General features: G+C 45.1%; 1 protein-coding gene across 27 annotated transcripts in view; it reads left to right on the forward strand.

Moving 5' to 3' along the window:
• The window catches only part of DGLUCY (D-glutamate cyclase), a 109,389-nt gene that overhangs the window by 33,152 nt on the left and 55,738 nt on the right, over window positions 1–20,499 (forward strand). For 26 of the 27 annotated variants that reach the window (XR_010601137.1, XR_010601138.1, XR_010601136.1 and 23 more), the window contains 4 exons: window positions 4,309–4,507; window positions 5,714–5,864; window positions 7,745–7,867; window positions 16,199–16,396. Coding sequence is in view for 23 of the 27 variants with exons in the window: in XM_065595604.1 (XP_065451676.1) it covers window positions 4,309–4,507; window positions 5,714–5,864; window positions 7,745–7,867; window positions 16,199–16,396 (671 nt within the window). In the remaining 4 variants the exon portion in view is untranslated. The remainder of the gene's footprint in view (window positions 1–4,308; window positions 4,508–5,713; window positions 5,865–7,744; window positions 7,868–16,198; window positions 16,397–20,499) is intronic. The other variant, XM_065595616.1, reaches the window with a different exon arrangement.

Here is a 20,499-nt window from a genome sequence, read left to right on the forward strand (position 1 = left end):
CAGCTGTCAAACAGGTCTGATATTGATACTGGACATTATTGGAAGATAACATTTTCCAGAGTGCAGACCATCCATAGCTTTGTGCACAATGAGCCCAACTTGCTTTCAGTTATACCTTTGCAACTGAAGTAAATGGACTGATGCAGTGGCATAGAATTTGGCCCATTATCCTTGTTTTTGACAAAACACCCCTTTACAATCCAGGTTGTCAACATTTCAATTGTTTCAGTGATCCAAAAAATGAAGTTATGTTTAGTTGCAAAGATCTCTCAATAGTAGACCTCAGAGTTAGCCTATAGTATTTTTCCCCATTTCTGCTTTATCCAATAGCAGCACTGACATGGTTACTCTACATTGCTCAGAGGTGGTTAGGAGACTGACTTCTGGAGCAAGCAGTCAGAGCAAAAGTCAGAACTCTGAAGAACATAATTTTGTAATGCTCATGAGAAGGAGATCAGTCTCAGGGGCATTTGCCTAGTAAGAATAAAATGTGTAGATGGCTTGAATGTGTGCACGAGGTTTCTGGCTTAATATGCAGTTGTGTAGGACAAGCAGGCTTTTACTGTTCTTCTTTGAGTGATTCCACATTCCACTATGGTTGTGCACATGCCCCACACACAGATGTCAGAGATTTTTTTCCCCTCAGTGGTACCCAGCAGGGTGGCTCAAGTGCCCTCTGTTGCCAGGCACTACTGCATGCAGGTATAAGAGAGCGCAGTCTTCCCTGACCTGCTCAGATTCTTCTTACCGCCAGTGACGGTTGTCAGAGTGATCCAGACTTAAAGTAACAAGTGCTTCCCTCACTCTTTTCTGCATATAAATACTGTTGTAAATTAGTATTTTGTTAGTTATACTTAGTTTTAGACAATTTTAGTGCTTAAGCATGGCCCCTTCCCAATCCCTCTTCAGAAACCACTCTCTCGAAATTGCCCTTCTATAGGAAGTCTAATGTTTTCTTCAGGCAGAGGCCATAGAGGAAGTCCCATTGTACCTCAGGAGGAAGGGCATCTATTTCTGCTACTTCCTCATCCCCCAGGACAAATGAGGGTCTCAGACCTATTTTAGATCCAGGAGAGTTGAACAAATTCCTGAAGAAAATAAATTCTGTATCGTTACCCTAGCTTCAATTCTTCCTTCCCTGGAACAGCGGGACTGGTACTCTGCCCTTGCTTCCATGTTGCAATATGCCATGACCATCAGAAGCTTCTCAGATTCCTGGCGAATGGTTGCAATTATCAGTTCATGGTGCTTACATTGGGGCTGTCAGCTATTCCTTGGGTGTTCATGAAGTGCGTGGCAGTTGCAGCAGCTCATCTATGAAAATCAGGTGTCCCTGTTTGTTCCTGTACCTGGATGACTGGTTGATCAAAGGTCGGTCCAAGGCTCAAGACCTGCCTGATATATCCACTGTCCTGTCCACATTCTTTGCACTGGGGCTCCTACTAAATTGAGACAAATCAACCCTGAACTCATTATAGACAATAGAGTTCATCAGGGCAGTCTTAGACTCCACAAAGGCCAAGACCTTTCTATCACTTTACAAGTTTACAACTTTACAAGACCTAGTACTGCAACTGAGAACATACCCTCTGGTAACAGTACATAGCTGCCTCAGTTTTCCAGGCCATATGGTAGTATGTACCTGTTTAGTTTGACACACCAGACTACATCTCTATGTTAGTTTTGTCATCTCTGGATTGATAGATGGACCCTCTGAAAGTTTGCCTGAGGATTCCCTTTCTCTCCCTGCTATCAAACCTCAATCTGGTCACAGATGTGTCTTCAGTGGTCTGAAGAGCTCATATGGGGTTCCTGCAGACTCAAGGTCTTTGGTCATCTCAAGATCTAGAGACTCTCATAAATGTTAGGAAGTTAAGAGTGGTATGTCTAGCCTGCTTGGCCTTCCTCTCTCAAGTAGTGGGGGGAAAAATATTAATTCTGACAGACAATTTGATGCCCATGCCTTACATAAACAGACAAGGAGGAACATGGTCAAACCAACAGTGCCAGGAGGAAATTTGCCTTTGGACTTCTGTATAGCCTCAATTTATCTCAGAGCTGCCTACCTTCCAGGGAAACAGAACATGTTAGCGAATCAGCTGAGCAGATCCTTCTCTGATCATCATGAGTGATCACTATGTCCAGACATGGCCAGGTCCATCTTCCAACTCTGGGAGACTCACCAAGTGGACCTGTTTGCAATATGAACCAACAGAAAATGCCATCAGTTCTGTTCCTGGGGAGGCTCAGCCCAGGCTCACTGACAGATGCTTTTCTCCTGTCCTGGAAGGAATCCCTTGTATATGCTTTCCTTCTGATTCCTTTACTTCCCAGGGTCATTTTCAAAAAGAAACAAGACCAAGCTCACCTCATCCTCATAGCACCAGAATAGCCTCCTCAACACTGGGTACTCAATCCTATTATCCTTGTCAGTGAAGCCTCCTCTGTCTCTCCTGTTGGATCCAGACATCATTTCCCAGGACCACGGGCACCTACTCCATCCCAACATCCAAACTTTCCATCTGACAGCCTGGATGCTTTATGGCTGCTCAAGGGACATTCAGAAAGTGCTTCAGAGTAGCAGAAAACCCTCAACTAGGAACATTTACCTGGCTAAATGGCAGCACTTCTCCATTTGATCGTCATAGGAACGGTGTATTTCCAGAGCAGGGCCCCTGAACCTCATGCTGGACTATCTTCTAGATTTAAAACAGAGTATTGCAATTAGTTCTATAAGGGTGCATCTGGCATCTATTTCAGCCTTCCATGCCTTGGTGGATAATAGATCCCTTTTCTCTAACCCCATCATCACCTGATTCTTAAAGGGCTTGGTCAGATTACACCCACACGTACGAGACCCCATCCCATCTTGGGATCTTTTGAACTCAGTCCTAGCAAAATTGATGGGACCACCCTTTGAGCCCCTTGCAACTTGCTCCCTCCTTCACCTTTCCATGAAGGTAGCATTTCTGGTGGCAATTACCTCAGCCAGAAGGGTGGGTGAGTTGAAAACTCTGATGTCAGAGCCGCCCATACAGTTTTCCATAAGGATAAAGTTTATCTTCACCCTCACTCAAAATTTCTCACAAAAGTAGTCTCTAATTTTCATGTTAATCAAGCAATCTATTTGCCCATGTTCTGTCTGAAACACGATGCACATACGGATGAGGAAAAGCTTCACTCTTGGATGTGAGAAGAAGGGCTTTAGCTTTCTACCTGGCACGAACTAAATCTTTTAGATCCTGTATGAAGTTGTTTGTAACAGTTGCAGACAGAGCTATGGGCCAACCAGTTTCCACTCAGAGAATCTCCTCCTGGATCTCTTCATGCATTCATTTATGCTACCAACTGGTTAATATAATCCCACCAACTAGAGAGCTGGCGCATTCTACTAGTGCGCAGGCAGTTTCTGCAGCTTTCTTAGCGCAAGTGCCTATTATAGACATTTGTGAAGCAGCCACTTGGTCATCAATCCACACTTTTGCATCTCATTATGCCATTTCTGTCAGTCAAGATCAGTTGTTCTCAGCCCGCAGCCCAATTAGCACACAGCTGTTGCCCATGTGACAGCCTCAGGACCATAGAGGTAGTATATATATCGTGTGGATTCGGCCCACATAACACAGAGAGAGCTGCATATGTGGCTCACAGTGGTAAATAGGTTGAGAACCACTGGTCCAGAGATAATGCCAGTTTTGGACAGGCTATCTTACAATCACTGTTCAGGTAGACTCTGAATCCACCTCCTTGCATGTTTGCTTTTGAGTCACCTACAGTGGCATGGACATGTGCAATCACTCAAAGAATAAAAACCAGTTACCTTCCTTTCTTTAATTGTTATTCTTCAAGATGTGTTCCATATGTCCACTCCATGACCCTCCCACCGTCCCCTCTCTATTGGAGTTTGTCTGGTACAAAGGAACTATGGCGGGTCAGTGGCAGCTCTGCTCTCTTATACCAGCACGCAGTGGTGCATGGTGACAGAGGGCTCTCAAGCCACACCGACTGGTGCCACTGAGGGGAAAAAAATCTTTAACATCTGTGCACAGGGTGCACTCACACCTACAGTGGAACAGACATGTGCAACCCATATTAAAGGTCAACAGTTACAGCAAGGTAGATTAACCAGGTTTTTTGTGTTGGTTACACTATCACCAAGAAGAAAAAGAAATGGACAGAACAGGAAAAATCCTGAGCTTTAACACTTCATGAATGTCAATTTAGCCAACATTTCTTCATATAATAATTCATTTTGCTTAAAAAAATTGTGATAATTGTGACAGTATAGCTCTTTCTTTATTTCATTAGAACTGATTGCCTACAATACAGGATATATGAGTATGGAGCTTGTACTGGCACTTCGACAAGCCTAAAGGATTATTTTGATCAGCTTAAAGACATGGTGACTTTTTACTTAGGCTGCAGCTTCTCATTTGAAAAGGCAGCCCACAAGGTTGGTGTTCCTCTAAGGAACGTTGAGCAGAAATGCAACGTAAGCATGTACAAGGTAAGAACACAATAATTGTTAAATTACATCGAGGTTCAGATAGGGTTACATCAGCACAGTTTTGTACACTGAAACCTGTACTGCAGACCATCTCCAATACACACAATATTGACTATTATTAAACCACTTTTAGTATTTCCACATGGATTTGCTGTTTAGTTAAAAGGTTGAGTGTACTATGCAATGGATTTTTGTTTCACCTTGGGTTATCATTCAACATGCTTGTTTCTGTTTTCTTGGTCTCAATGAGAAGAAAAAAATCCCTCTCACAGTGAGAGCCTATGTTAGTCTTCAGGTTGGAGAAAATACGTGAAGTTGTTTACAAAGAAGAATTTGTCTAATTGTGTTTATTACATTCTAGAATTTAAAAATATCACTATTTATTGCAGTAATGGCAATATCAAGATAAAATAAATGCTACCTTTTGAATGTAGACCTATATTCCTCTATACTTTAATTGAAATCTAATACCTTTTATTAAACATTACCGGTGCAGACAGTATTATTTGTTGGTTTGCTTATCATATCTTAAATGACAAATTAACTTGGAATGACATTTTATCTTTATAACCTAGATTTGTGTTTCTAAGTGGACATGACTCAAAATTAAAATTTCTTAGGACCAATCTGTGGCTCCTCTTCCATGGGCAGGAAAGGCCCTGACCCAATGGAACTATGGAAATAGAATATTGCCAGTTTTGGGGTGGGTAGATCCGAAGGATCTCTGCAAACTCTACTATGTGCAGTTTCTCTGCATTTTAGCATGCATGGAGAGTTGTGGCCAATAGATCTGTTTCTTTATGCTTTTTACCCCTTCCCCCCATAGAAGGAGAAAAAAACAGCAGTTAAGGCTACATATCTGGGGTCCACAGTATATCTGGGTTTACCAAGATTTGTGCTGCATATGCCAAATTAAGGATTTAGCTCTTAGAATATAATTAATGGTGCAGAAGATATTCATTGTCATACATGTTAATTACAAGAGCTGAAGGGTAGAATGCCTGGTTTATTCACTATTGATTGTTATAGGAAATGGATTATTTTCATTGGATGCTAGTTACAATATTACTCAAAATCTTTTAAAAATGTATGTTAAAATGTGCCCCTTGTAAATTCAAGGGTGCATAGTCATTTCAGAACTGAAAATAAGCCTTGGTAGTTCTTCAATTCCTGCTAATGCCTTGATTATTTTTTAAAATTTGTCAGACAGATATGCCTTGCTGCAGAGTTGCTAGTTTTTGCTGCAATTTAGTGGTCACAATGAGACCAATTCCTGAAGACCAGTTAGAAGCAGTTGTGGAAGCTTCTTGTCCATTGAAAGACTCACATGGAGCACCAGTTCACATTGGTAACCCTGGTCAGTGTACTTTCCATACATTTCATTCTAGGAGTGTATTACACTGGCCATAAAGCTAAGGGAAAAAATTGACAAAAAGTATGGGGGACAATAAACTTCAGCCTAAATTTCAAGTGGCTACATAAAAACCTAAACCTTTGTATAGGTACATAGGTACTGACTTGTTTACAGTTTAGTTTAGCTGAAAGTGAAGGTTTGATGTGACTGAACAGAGAAAATGTGTTGGATAAAGAGATGGATGTGTGAAACAGGGAAAGAAGTAATGTAGTCTATTTGGTGACAGGTTTCAGAGTGGTAACCGTGTTAGTCTGTATCAGTAAAAACAATGAGGAGTCCTTGTGGCACCTTAGAGACTAAACAAATTTATTTGGGCATAAGCTTTCGTGGGATATAACCCACTTCATCAGATGCATGGAGTGTAAAATACAGTAAGCAGGTATAAACATACAGCACATGAAAAGATGGGAGTTGCCTTACCAAGTGGGGGGTCAGTGCTAACGAGGCCAATGGGACACATCCACCCTAATTGAATTGGCCTGCTTACTGTATTTTCCACTCCATGCATCTGATGAAGTGGATTATATCCCATGAAAGCTTATGCCCAAAATTTGTTAGTCTCTAAGGTGCCACAAGGACTCTTCGTTGTAGTCTATTTGGATTTCAGTAAAGTATTTGATTAAATCTTATTGAAAAATACATGTGGTTTGGCTTGAATATGTGTACTGTCCCATCGTTGGAAAGGGTAACAATAAATGGCAGTGTTGGGAGATGGCAATTTCAAGACGGGATCAGTTGTAAGTCTGGTATTATTTAGCATCTTCATTAATGAACCTGAAAGTAAACATCACATTGCATTTAAAAATGATATTGAACTAAGATGTGTTAAAAACAACTGTGAGGACAGAGAAAATAATACAACAGTGGAAAACATATTAGAAATGACCTTTTGTTATGATATGGCAGTAATAAAAAAAACAGTGACGTTATTGGCTATATCAAATCACGGAGCATGGAGGGGGGGTCTATATGGCACTAGTGACCCTGCACCTAGAATAATGCATACAGGTCTGGGTATTTAACTTCTAGAAGGCAAACTACAAATTGGAGTGAGTTCAGAGAAGAGCAACAAAAATGATTAAGAGGCTATTTTTGTTGGTCTCTGACGAGTATTTTAAATAATCACATGTGGCTTACTCAAATGAAGTCTAGGGCAGGGGGGGGGGAAATAAGAAAACCAGCTGCAGGTGTCTGAAGAATGTAAACACAAAGGAGAGAGAGCAATTGTTTAGGATGATCCAGGACAGTATAACTAAAAATAATTGAATTAATTCAAGCAAAGGATTTAGGCTGAAGAACAGGAAAAGTTTGATAGTGAGCTCTAATAGGCTGTGGAATAACTGCCAAAGGGAAGTAGTGAAGGCCCATATCTTTAGCTAATGAAAATGGGCTGGACAAAGCACTGGATAGGAACATGCCTGCATGGGCAAATAGGAATAACCCACCACTACTCTTATGAAAGTATCTCTTGAGTGAACAGATCAGATATTGTAAGAACGTTTCCTAGGAACTGTAAAATTCAGAGAGTGCTCAGCAGGTTTTCATTTGTCTCAGATATAGCCAGATATAATATGTAATAAAATGTCATCATCCGTGTTTTACTAATATACAAAAAAAATTTAAGGCATATAATATTAGGACAGGAACCGAGGACACATACATGCATACTAAGGGAGCCTAACAGGCCATTTGAGTCATAGGTTGGCCTTGTCATTACTGCTTTCCATGCTGCAATTTTAACACAGTGTCACTGGATGAGTTCAGCTTTATACCATTACTGCTTTGCTGGAATTTAATGTTGTTTTACTGTTTGTCAATCATAGGCCTATTAGGAATCCAAAACCTTTCCAGACCAGACTATGGAGATCCAGTTCAACCTCACCCTCAGGATGTTCCAGTGTTTTGGGCCTGTGGAGTAACAGGGGTGGAAGCAGTCAGCAACTGCAGTATGATGGACTTTTTATGTTTGAGATAACAGTGGTTTCATTTTTATGTTGTTCACTGTACACTGAGAGAGTTCTTATTGGTAGGATGTGGTTAGTGGGTCTGATCTTCATTGCCCTGAACTAGAACTGGTTGAAAAATCTTTGATGGACCCATTTTCTGTTGGAACAGTTCATTGAGTTATTTCCCTATGGGTGCTCCACATGAGGTTGTGCACATGCCCGTGCACTCTCCCATCGGAGATCTTTCTGCTAGTAGTGCCTGCACCGGCTGCACCTGCGCCGTACACCTCCTTGTGCTCCAGTATGAAAATATATAGGGAGAAGTGGACCATGCTACTCCAGTTCATTCTTAACTGCCTGCAGCTTGAGATGCAGTTCTGTGGTATCAGCTATCTGGTTGACATAGTTATTCTTCTGCCCTTTTACTCTTTATTTTTGTTTTACAATTAATTTTTAGTTGTTGATATTTGTTTTGTTTTTGCTGTTGTTAATTTACATTTTATAGCACAGATGTGCTTTGAAGGTGGGTTCCCTCATCTGTTCCTTCTTTCTTTGAGGGCCCCCTTTTCTCTCAGGCCTTCTTGACTGGCAGCTTTCCTGGCAGGGTATGCCCAAGATTCCAGGATTCAAGCCCTTCCAAATCTGACACAGGTCTTTCTCCCTTCTGTGATAGGCATTCCAGCTGCCTCTCCTGTATTGGGGCTTGTCTACACTACCGCGCGGGGTTGATCTAAGATACGCCACTTCGGCTATGTGAATAGCGTAGCTGAAGTTGACATACTTAGATCTACTTACTGTGGTGTCTTCACTGTGGCAAGTCGACAGCTGACGCTCTCCCGTCTACTCTGCTTGTGCTCCTCATTCTGGTGGGATACCGGAGTCGATGGAAGAGCGGTCAGCGGTCAATTTATTGTGTCTATAGTAGACGCGATAAATTGTCCCCGCTGAGTCGATCACTGCCTGCCAATCCAGCGGGTAGTGTAGACAAGCCCTTGGAGAGGCTCATGTCCCATCCAGGCTTCAAGAGCTCCGGCGGCAGGGAGCCCCTGGCCCTTTAAATCGCCGCACAATCCCTGCTCCCTGAGCCCCGGGGTAGTGGCGGCAGGGCTCTGGCAGCGATTTAAAGAGCCAGGGGCTCCTGCCGCTCTGGGGAGCCCTGACCCTTTAAAGTGCCACCCAAGCATCACTGCCGGAGCCCCGGGGTAATGGCGGCAGGGCTCCAGCAGTGATTTAAAGAGCCAGGAGCTCCCCACAGCGGGTAGAGCCTTGGGCCCTTTAAATCACAGCCGGAGCCCTACCGCCGCTACCCCAGGGCTCCAGTGGCGATTTAAAGGGCCCTGGGCTCCGGCTGCTGCAGGGAACCCCGGGCCCTTTAAATCGCCAGCCTGGGGAAGCCGGTCGATCCGAAACGGCATACCAGCTCTTGCCGGTACACCGGACCGGCTTACTTTCACCACTGCTCATTGGTACCAAGATCAGACTCTTCCAGATGGAAGGACTCTTAGAAGAAATTATCTTACCAGGTCCACCAACAGCTAGATCTTTCCAGAATGACTGTGGTCTTCTGTGGTACCGCCTCCTGTACTGCTGGACATATTTAATCTGGGGGAACACTCCCCGGGCTCACGGGTAGCTTCTAGGTACCTCTCTCACGAGGGCCTTCATGGTATCGAGGAACCCGAGTTCCTGTTCCTAAGGGGTACCACGAAGACTTTCCCACTGGCACATGTCTTCCCACCCTGACCAAACATATTCCCTGATATCGCTGCAGCCTCAGGTATAGATCCACCAACCAGTACCATCACAATTGCTGGATCCGCCTTGTCTTCTAATACTGATGTGAGCCCTGGTACAGACTCCTTCAGCTCCATCACTAGACATAGGACACCTCCTCTGATTCAGAGGTCTCTATTGAGGGCTGTACCATCTATCACCCTCCTCCTCTTGAGGTCTTCCCTGAAGAAGAGACCTGAGGAGCCAGCAGACACTTGATCCAACAGCTCTGGCAAGACCACCCAAGATGTGTAGTGCCTTTCCCTTACACCCCTCTCCAGGGGGATTTCGGAGCCCTTGAGCTCCATATGAGGACCAAGTCTACAGGGTATCCTTACACAAGAGGTCCCAACAGGATTCTCATCCACCAATAGCTCAGGAGCCTCCTCACCCTACTCAGGAGGGGCCATCAGAGGATCAAGAGTTCAGATGAAGTTTGCCCCAGAAGAGACAACTATGCCTTCTCTGCCATCCTACATGGATAACTTTCAGAACTTGATGAAATGCATAATAGAGGCTATACAGATTCCTTTGGAGGAAATCCAGGAACAAAAGCAATCCTTGGTGGACATCTTGCACACCTTCACCCAGGGCAAGATAGCCTTACCTATTAATGAGGCCCTTCTCTCACCATCCCACACAGTGTGGCAGACTCTGGCCATCATCTCACTCACCTGTAACAGGGTCAATAAAAAGTACTATGGCCCAGCCAAAGGCTTGGAGTACTTGTTTTCTCATCGCACTCCTAATTCCCTAGTCGTCAATGCCACGAACAAAAGAAGTCAGCAATATCTGACAAAGAACTTAACCATCTGACCTTCTAAGGTGTAAGAGCTACTTATCAGTGTCTCCGATTTCGAGTTGCCAACTGCCAAGCCCTGATGGCAAAATATGACGTTACCTATTATAGTAAATTTTCACATTTTATTGAGTCTGTGCCTCAGAACAAGAGAGAGCAGTTTCTAACTCTTATTACAGATGGTCATACAATAGCCAAAGCCTTCCTGCAGGCCTCCCTTAATAAGGTGGATATGGCCTCTCATTCTATGCCCTGTGCCATAGTCATGCGCCAGACCTCCTGGGTACAGTCCTCTGGCTTGCTCAAGGAAGTACAAAATATTATGTAGGGCTTGCCTTTTAAAGGGCCTAAGCTCTTTAGTGACATACAGACAGATTTCTTCATTCACTCAAAGACTCCAGGGTGACATTGCACTTTCTTGGTATCTATATTCCATTTACAAAGTGAAAATATAGCAAATCTCAGACAGCACAATGCTCGCATCCGGTGTACTATCAGGCATTTCAAAGAATTATTGAGCCACCCAAAAAAGGTTTAGGCACAAGAAAGGCCTATCCTCCATTGTCACCTTTCAGATGGCTACCTCATCCAAACGACCATTTTGATACTTTGGTCGAGATTTCTCCCCAGTGGATCTTTAGCTGCAGCAGCCATCCATTCTCTCAACCTATGGAGACCACCTTGCCCATTTCCTCCATTTTTAGGAGCATATCACCTCAGACAAATTGGTACTGAAAATAATCTTGACAGGCTACTCCAGGGTTTCTCAAACTTCATTGCACCGTGACCGCTTTCTAACAACAAAAATTACTACACGACCCCAGGAGTGGGGACTGAACTCGCCCATGCCCTGATGCCCCGGGTGCGGAAGCCGAAATCCAAGGGCTTCAGCCTTAGGCAGGAGGACTGTAACCTGAGCCCTGCTGCCCAGATCTGAAGCCATTGGGCTTCAGCTTCAGCCTTGGGCAGTGGGACTCGGGCTTTGGCTCCAGGCCCAGCAAGTTTAAGTCAGCCCTGGTGATCCCATTAAAATGTGGTCGTGACCCACTATGGGGTCCCAACCCACAGTTTGAGAACTGCTGGGCTACTCCATCCAATTCTGCTCCCCCCCATCCCTGTTCAGGGATCCTTCTCACAGGGGGCTCCTAAAGCAGGAGGTAGAATCCCTCCTGCAACTGAGGACGATCGAAACCATTCTTCCAGACTTCTTCAGTAAGGGTATCTGGTCCAGGTACTTCCTGGTCCTGAAGAAAAAAGGAGGGTGGAGATCGATTTTAAACCTTTGCTCTCTCAAAACTTTTATTCATACACAGCACTTCAGGATGGTCACCCTAGCAATGACCATTCCATCGTTAGATCCCAGGGACTGTTTCATCACCCTCAATATCCAGGATGCCTACTTTCAAGTAGCCATAGACCCTGTTCACAGTTGTTTCTTCAGTTTCGTGGTGGGCACCAATTATTACCAGTACCGTGTCCTGCTGTTCGGCTTATCAACAGCTCCTATGGTCTTTACAAAGGTCCTCTCCATCATTGCAGCCCACCTTCAATAGTTAGGAATAGTCATTGTTGCGTATCTGGATAACTGGCTCCTCAAGGACCATACTTTCCTGGAAGTCCAGTTGGCCACCAAGAAGGCCCTAGCTCTGTTCCACCCCCAAAGCCTTTGCCTCAACATATAAACCCTGACACCCGTGCAATGCATAGACTCGGAGGCAGCCAAAACATACCTCCCTATGGACAGGCTTGCCAAGAGATCCAACCTGATCTTCATTCTTACAGCAGAGTCCACGAACCACAATGAGAACTTGTCTTCAGTTCCTGGGACACATGGCAGTCTGAACTTCTGTAATCCCTCATGCAAGGCTGAGGCTTGGTCTACACTACCCCCCTAATTCAAACTAAGGTACGCAACTTCAGCTACGTGAATAACGTAGCTGAAGTCGAAGTACCTTAGTTCGAACTTACCTTGGTCCACACTCGGCAGGCAGGCTCCCCCGTCGACTCCGCGGTACTCCTCTCGCCGAGGTGGAGTACCGCAGTCGACGGCGAGCACTTCCGGGTTCGACTTATCGCGTCCAGACTAGACGCGATAAGTCGAACCCAGAAGTTCGATTTCCAGCCGTCGAACTAGCGGGTAAGTGTAGCCAAGGCCTTAGTTCCTGGTGTCTTCAAGCCTGGCTACAAGTACAGCCTACACTCCCAGCAGGCACAAGCCATCCAGGGAGATGTCAGGCCCTCAGATGGTACTCGACTCCCTCAATGCTGGAAGTACCCTTTAAAAGTCTGCATGGGAACCCCCTTCTCATGTCTATCTCCCACACACATCATCACCACAGTTGCCTCCCTTATAGCCTCCGGTGCTCAACTGCAAAATCCTAAAGCCCAAGGCAAATGGACTCCTCAAAAGTTGTCACTACATATCAACATATTTTAACTTCAAGCAGGCATAACTAAGCCCTTCAGGGTTTTTCCCAGGCTCTTAGTTTGCTTTGCAGAGAGGATGATGGGTCACTCAATCTCCTCTCAGAGACTGTGTGGGTAGGTATCAGGATGCATTTTGGCATGCTATGAGACATAGATTGTACCCACCCTCCTAGAGTCACTACTCACTTCATGCAGGCTCAATCTACTTCCAGTGCCCTCCTTAGGAAGGTATGCTTCAAGGACATTTGCAAGGCCGCCACCTGGTCTTGCATTCACATATTTTTCACAGCATTATCCCTTACTCCATGCCACCAAAGTGAACATGACATTCTGTGAAGCAGTTCTGCACTCTGTACTGGATCCACCTCCTCAGCATCCTCTTCCACATTAAGGTACTGGTTGGTAGTCTCCTCATGAGAAACCCAAATGGACAACACTCGAAGAAGGAGAGGAAAGAAAGTTACCTTGTACAGTAACTGGAATTCTTTGAGATGTTTTGTCTGGATGGGTGCTCCACTCCCACCTTCCTTTTCCTTTTGCTTCGGACTTTTATTATGCTCTGAGGTTGAGAAGGAACTGGAGAGGTGTGGGTCTGCTTTTATCTATATGCCCTCTTACTGGAGCATAAGGCAGCATACAATACAGGTGCGGACCTGTGGGATATACTAGCAGAAGAATCTCTGATCGAGAGTGCACAAGCGCATGCACGTCCTCAAATGGAGCACCCACAGGGACAAAACAACTTGAACTCCAGTTACTGTACAAGATGATAAGTAACCTCTTCTTCCGTCAGAATCAAAATTAAATGCAAAATCATGTTAATTTCACCAAAATTTTGTTTAGGAGGAAAATTGGAGAAAAAGAGTTATGTGGAAATGTTCCGTTTCAGCATTTTGGTAAAGAACCATTTTGATTTTTCATTTTGAAACTGCTTTTCTTTCACATTTTTTTCAAATTCTGTATTATATTATATATATACACTTGGAAGGATTAGATTTTAATTGCTAACCATCAATAAACATAGATTTCACCATACATACATAAAATGATGAAAAAAAATCTTTCCATCAATAATAATTTAACTTTACAGATAGACAGAGTAAGAAAAATGCTGCTTGAGAACTTTAGTTTGATTTAAGGATATTTACTTTGTACATTTTGACATGTGATGTTGGCAATTTTTGTTTTGATAGTTATATAGCTTTAACTTTGTGAACCTCAACATATACTGTCTTAATTATTGCCTGACCCTCTCCCATAATTTCCAGCAACTGTAAAATTTAAATTGATTAAAAATAGGGGGAGAATACAGTAAAAGATTTTTTACCTGGCATGTTGGGAGAATGGGGGGTGCTGGTAAGTGAAAAATTCTGGTTAACTAAGAGGGAGGGAGTAGAGGCATGCAGGGCGCAGGCTCTGGGAGGGAGTTTGCGTGTGGGAGAGAGTGCGGGGCAGGGGGTTGGGATGCGCGGAGTGCCGAATGCGGGATTGCTCACCTCAAGTGGCTCCCCGCAAGCAGCGACCAGTCCCTGCGGTCCCTAGGCAGAGGTGCGGCTAGACAGCTCTGCAAACGCTGCCCCCGTCCACAGGCGCCACCCCCGCAGATCCCATTAGCTACGGTTCCCAGCCAATGGGAGCTGCGGAGCCAGCGCTGGGGCGGGGGCAGCGTGCGCAGAGCCACCTAGCTGCACTTCCATCTAAGGGCCACAGGGACTGGTCGCTGCTTGCGCGGAGCCGCCCAAGGTGAGCGCCCCCCCCGGATCCAGCACCCCGCATCCCCTCCCACACCCAATCTCCCTCCCAGAGCTCGCACCCCAATCCCATGCCCGCCCCTGCACCCAAACTCCCTCCGAGAGCCTGTGCCCCTCATCCCCCCCCCCGCGCCCCAGTCCTGCACCCCCTCCTGCACTCCAAACCCCTTGTGGCCATTCCTCCGCCTTGGAGCAGCAGGAGCATGTCACCACTTCCAGGAAGCCACATAGGGAGCCTGCCTGCCTCGCACCAACCAGGACTATAAAGCAGACTTTCTATGAAGATTAGAAATGCCAGTTTATAGAGCTCTCTGGTTGGTACAGGGCCGGAGAACACAGCTTTTACTGTTCTTTAAAACCATAATTTTACACTATGTAAAAATTTAATTCAATAACAACAACAAAATGCTTAAAAATAAACATCAATATTACGTGTCAAAATTATTTTAAAAATCTAATTTTGCCAAGCCTAATTATATTTTATAATATAAAATAAAGTCAACTGAAACAAAACATTTTGATTTTCTCAAAAAAAAAAACATTTTGACTGATCCAAAAAAAAATTTTTCCTGAATTTTCTTTCACAGAGAATTTCAAAAATTTGGGGGTTTGTTCCAAATCACAACAAAAACAAACTTCAGGATTCTTTGTGAAACAGCATTTCCATTCTCCACACAGCTCTACATTGCACCTTATGCAGTCATTTATATTTAATGCGAAGTGAGGGCACAGTGGATGTGAAATGCTTGCAAATCATAGTGGCAGTGTTTTACATTGTGTCTAAATGATTACACAAGGCAAAAGCAGTGGAGAATGAGTCCCAGTGTATTTTTTTAGTGCTTCTGCAAAGTGAGTTTAGTAACATGGACTAGAGCAGTGCTTACAGTGGATAGGCTGCCTCTCACACACATTTACTATACAGCAAACTCACAGATACTAAAGAAAGGCAATGTTGTTTAGTGTTTGTACTACAGAAGTGGGTGACTGATTATATTTTTAATCCCAGCTGTACCACTGACTCATTGTATGACTATAGGCAAGTCACTTGTACCTAAATTGTCAAAATTATCACTGATTTAGGGTGCCCAACTTGAGACATCTAAGATCTGATTTTCAGATTAACTCCATTAGGAGCTGCAAGTGCTCAGTGCCTCCAAAATCAGGTTCTAAATCATTCAAGTTGGGTAACAAAAATGGGGACACTTCTGAAAATATAAGCCCAATCATCTAAATACAATTTCATATAGTCTTTTTCTTAAGTGAAAATGTGTTCAACTGATCCATAAGCCCCCGTTCTTTCCTCCCGATGTGTTTGTGTATGTGTATATATACACATATATATACACACAAACTTACAATGTTACTTATGTATATATTTGATTAGCTCCCTTCACGTGTCACTTGTCATCTTATATTGTAAGCTCTTTGGGGTAGGGACCGTGTATATGTTTTAGGATGCAACTTTTCTATTTTTCTTATCGTTCTGGTGCTTTATCAATAATATTTGTATTTGTTATTAGTATATTGTATATTGTATTAGTATATTAGCATACTGAGTTGAAGTTTTTCCATCTATTGTAGAGTCTCCGCTGGCTTTTACACATTCTCCTGGGTGCATGTTTATTACTGCCCTGAAGAATGAAGATGCTCCAGTTCATAACTCTAAAGAAATCCCCACGGTCCACTGCATTTCTCAAAATCCTTTGCATTATAGCATTGCATCAGAAACAGCTGTGCAAAAGATAAGAGAGCTAGAAAGTCTAATTGGAGTAGATCCAGGTAAAAAAATAATTTTTTTTCTTGAGTTACTGAAGAATTAATCATTCTGGAAACATAGGATTTGTCATACTAAATTAGTATGATCCATTCTGTTCATTTAGATATTGCACAGTTGACTTTAAATAGTAACAATTGAAAGGTAATTCCAAATGTTACAAAGAATTCCAATGTTAGATTATTCTGATTGAACATTGTTACTTCTCCCCTTCCACCTTACCAAATGGACTACTTTGTGCCAGCCTAAGGTACTGGTCTGCACCGGATAAAGGCAGGCATCAATTCAGTTCCCATTCCTGGTCTCATTTTCAGACTCTGAGTTCTAGACAGTCAGGCCTGGTGGTTAAAGCAGTGTCCGAAAACAGATATCAAGGGTTGAAGCTGGAGGTAGAGTTGCGACCTGGCCGAGGGCAGCACTGACGCTGCAGTCCAGGGACAAGCCATAGGTAAGAACCGGGGTCAGAGTCCATAGATGTGCCAACTCAGGATCGTAGTCAGAATTTGGAAGCAGGATGAAGTCGAAGCTGGGCTAGAGTCAGTCCAAGGATCTGGGGGTCAGGAGCTGGGTGCAGGGCTGGAGCAGGTCAGGACCAGGGCTGGAGCAGCTGAAGCGGGCTAGGACAAGGCTTAGGCAAGGCTGGGGCAGGAACAGGGATAGGATCAAGGGCAGGCTGGAAGCCTAGAAAATCTGTAACACCATGAGGCAGCAGGAAGATTCCTAGCCAAATGGTGCTGTTGCACAGAGCAAGTTGTGGCTCTGGTGGGGAGTGTGAAATACCTGTGCCTAGGGTTACCATATTTCAACAATCAAAAAAGAGGACGGGAGGAGCCCCGCCCCCGTCCTGTCCTAGCCCCGCCCCTGCCCCTTCCACTCCCTCCCACTTCCTGCCCCCTCAGAACCCCCAACCCTCCCCCCCACTCCTTGTCCCCTGACTGCCCCCCAGGACTCCACCCCCTCCCTAAGCCTCCCTGCCTCTTGTCCCCTGACTGCCCCCTCCTGAGACCTTCCCCACATCCTAACTGGCCGCCTAGGACCCTACCCCCTACCTGTCCCCTGACTGTCCCAACCCTTATCCACACCCCCACCCCCTGACAGCCCCCCCCAGAACTCCTGACCCATCTAAACCCATCTACTCCCTGTCCCCCCCTCCTGGGACCCCTGCTCCTAACTGCCCTCCAGAACCCCACCCCCTACCTAAGCCTCCCTGTTCCTTATCCCCTAACTGCCCCTTCCTAAGACCCCTCTCCCTAACTGCCCCCCAGGACCCTACCTCCTACCTGTACCCTGACTGCCCAAAACCTTATCCACCCCCCAGAAAGCCCCCCCCCGAACTCCCGACCCCCCCCCGCTCCTTGTCCCCTGACTGCCCCCTCCTGGGACCCCTGCTCCTAACTGCCCTCCAGAACCCCACCCTCTACCTAAGCCTCCCTGTGCCTTGTCCCCTAACTGCCCCCTCCTGAGACCCCCCCCACCTGTACCCTGACTGCCCAAAACCTTACACCCCCAACCCTCAGACAGCCCCCCCCGAACTCCTGACCCATCCAACCCTCCCCCTTGCTCCCTGTCTCTTGACTACCCCAGAACCTCCCTGCCGCTTCTCTGGCCCCCGGCCCCCATATCGTGCTGCAGAGCAGCGCGCTCGACAGCGGGGGAGGGGAGCAGGGTCAGAGCTCCAGACGGCGAACCCGGTGATCTGAGAATGCAGGGAGGGAGGGGGAGGGAGAGAGAGGAGGGGAGTGGTGTCAAGTTTCAGGAGAGAGGAGGGGGAAAGTGACGGAAGGGCTCTGGCTCTGGCTGTCGGAGCCCGGGCTGCTTTGTAAGCCGCACGCACGCTCTGTATGGGGGGGGAGGAGGGGAAGTCCGGACATTGACAAATTCCCCCCGGACGCTATTTTTAACTCGAAAAAGCCGGACATGTCCGGGGGAATCCGGACGAATGGTAACCCTACCTGTGCCTGTGGGTCATCTGCCCCTGCCCCTGGATAGGCTGTTGCAGCATGCCTGAGAGATGAGTCATTGCAGGCTCTGCTGGAGGGGTGAGTCATAGCTGAGTGAGCAGCGCTGGTCCAGCTGAGGGTTTGCCTTACACTCATTTTCATGTTAACATCATGTACTGCTGACCATCACTGAAAACCCTAGGCAGATTGCACCTGACTGCTGCAAGGTGACTGGAGACCAGAAGCTAGTTCTCACCAGGAAGAAATCTAGTTACTGTATATAAATAGGGTCCTACCAGTGCTTAATTTGTAATGAAAGAGGTGCTGGGGCTCAAGCAATTAGGTGCCAGGGCTCAAGCAATTATTTACTTTCATAACTTGTGTGGCAAGCTTAGAGGTGACAGGGCTCAGTCCTGGCAAGCCCTGGCACAAATTAAGCACTGGGCCATATCAAATTCATGGTCCCTTTTGGTAAATTTCACGGTCATAGGATTTAATGAGATTTCCTGGTTTCAGATATTTAAATCTGAAATTTCATGATGGTGTAACCGTGGGAGTCCCAGTCCAAAAAGGGGTTGGGGGTGGGGTTGGCAAGGCTTTGTAGGGGGGTCACAGTATTGGCACCCTTACTTCTGCGCTGCTGCTGATAGCAATGCTGCCTTCACAGCTGGGTGCCCGGCCAGCAGCCACCACTCTCCAGCATCCAGCTCTGAAGGCAATAGCACAGAAGTAAGGGTGGCAATACTATATCATGCCACCCCTGCTTTTGTACTGCTGCTGGTGGCAGTGCTGCCTTCAGAGTTGGGCTCCCAGCCGCCGCTCTCCAGCTGCCCAGTTCTGAAGGCAGTGCCACCGCCAGCAGTAGTGCAGAAGTAAGGGTGGCAATACCATGACCCCCTCTACAATGGCCAGATTTCATGAGGGAAACCAGATCACGGTCCATGACGCATTTTTCATGGCCGTGAATTTGGTAGGGCCCTATATATAAATGAATACTAGTAGCAATTGCTAGTATATGAACTGCAGAGCTGTTAAACATACTGGCATCAGCTCAAGGATAATTCCCTATGTGAGATGATGTCGACGAGGACTACTGCATCCTTTAACAGTTTTTCAGTACCTTTCACTCCTTCATATATAAAGCGTGCTGGGGATTTTATTTGTCTATGTACTTTTAAACACTGACTTCTTCTGAATGGAATAATATCTTGCTTAGCTTAAATGTTTATGTATAACAAGTTTGGGGAAGGCAACATACTAAGATCAGGTATTTTATTTCTTTCCTGTTCAGTACTTCAGCTTATCTTTCTGCTGTAGTACAGAGCAAAGCTTAGTTTTTTCAGGGTTTATACAGAATTTAATTTCTGATAGAAGGAGAATGATACAATCTCTAATGGAAAATTTATGAACTAAATATCTATCTATCTATGAATGCATAACAGTTTACCTATAACCCTTGATGTAACTGTGAACAATGTCAACAACAACTCTTTTAAGGGTTTTTCCCCAAGTTTTATTACTTATTACTTTTGCAAGTCTCACTGCAAAATATATTTATGTGCACATATATACATACACTCCTCTAGGATTCTTTTCTGGGAAATTTTACCCCTCTCAGTCTCTGTAGAATGGTGTCCAAACCCTCTGTAGAGCATGAAAGCAAGCTCCTTAAAGTCTGGGAAACAAGTGATAGTCCTTCAAACTCCCTTTGAGTCTCTGAAACAACAGTCTGCAATTTGCACAGCCTGCAGCAATTTTAGTTGCCTTCTTCTTCCCCAGATCTAGCAATCAGTTTGACCCTGAGCACATGAGCAAGATTCAACAGCTAAGCATCTAGGAACAAAGGATTCCAGGTACCACTTCAGAGCATTGTTCCATCTTGCCCGGTGTCCTGCCTCCAACTGTGGTCAATTCCTGATGCTTCAGAGGAAGGCAAAAAAAAACCCAGAATGGATTTGGCGAATTGTGTATTGAAGGGGAATAAATTCCTTTCAGACCCCTACAGATGACCAAGAAACATGAGATTTTATTATAGTCATTGGTTTAATATGACTGTGTCTTTGTTGCACACATGCTTGAGGACATCCAGCTTATTGTGGACCACTTTGCCTATGCCTCAAAGTGCTTCAGTTGAAAAAAGACAGCCAGCAGCAGACCACCAGTATCGC

The sequence above is a fragment of the Chrysemys picta genome, chromosome 4 (assembly GCF_011386835.1).
Source record: "Chrysemys picta bellii isolate R12L10 chromosome 4, ASM1138683v2, whole genome shotgun sequence".
In the NCBI taxonomy this organism is placed as follows: domain Eukaryota; kingdom Metazoa; phylum Chordata; order Testudines; family Emydidae; genus Chrysemys; species Chrysemys picta.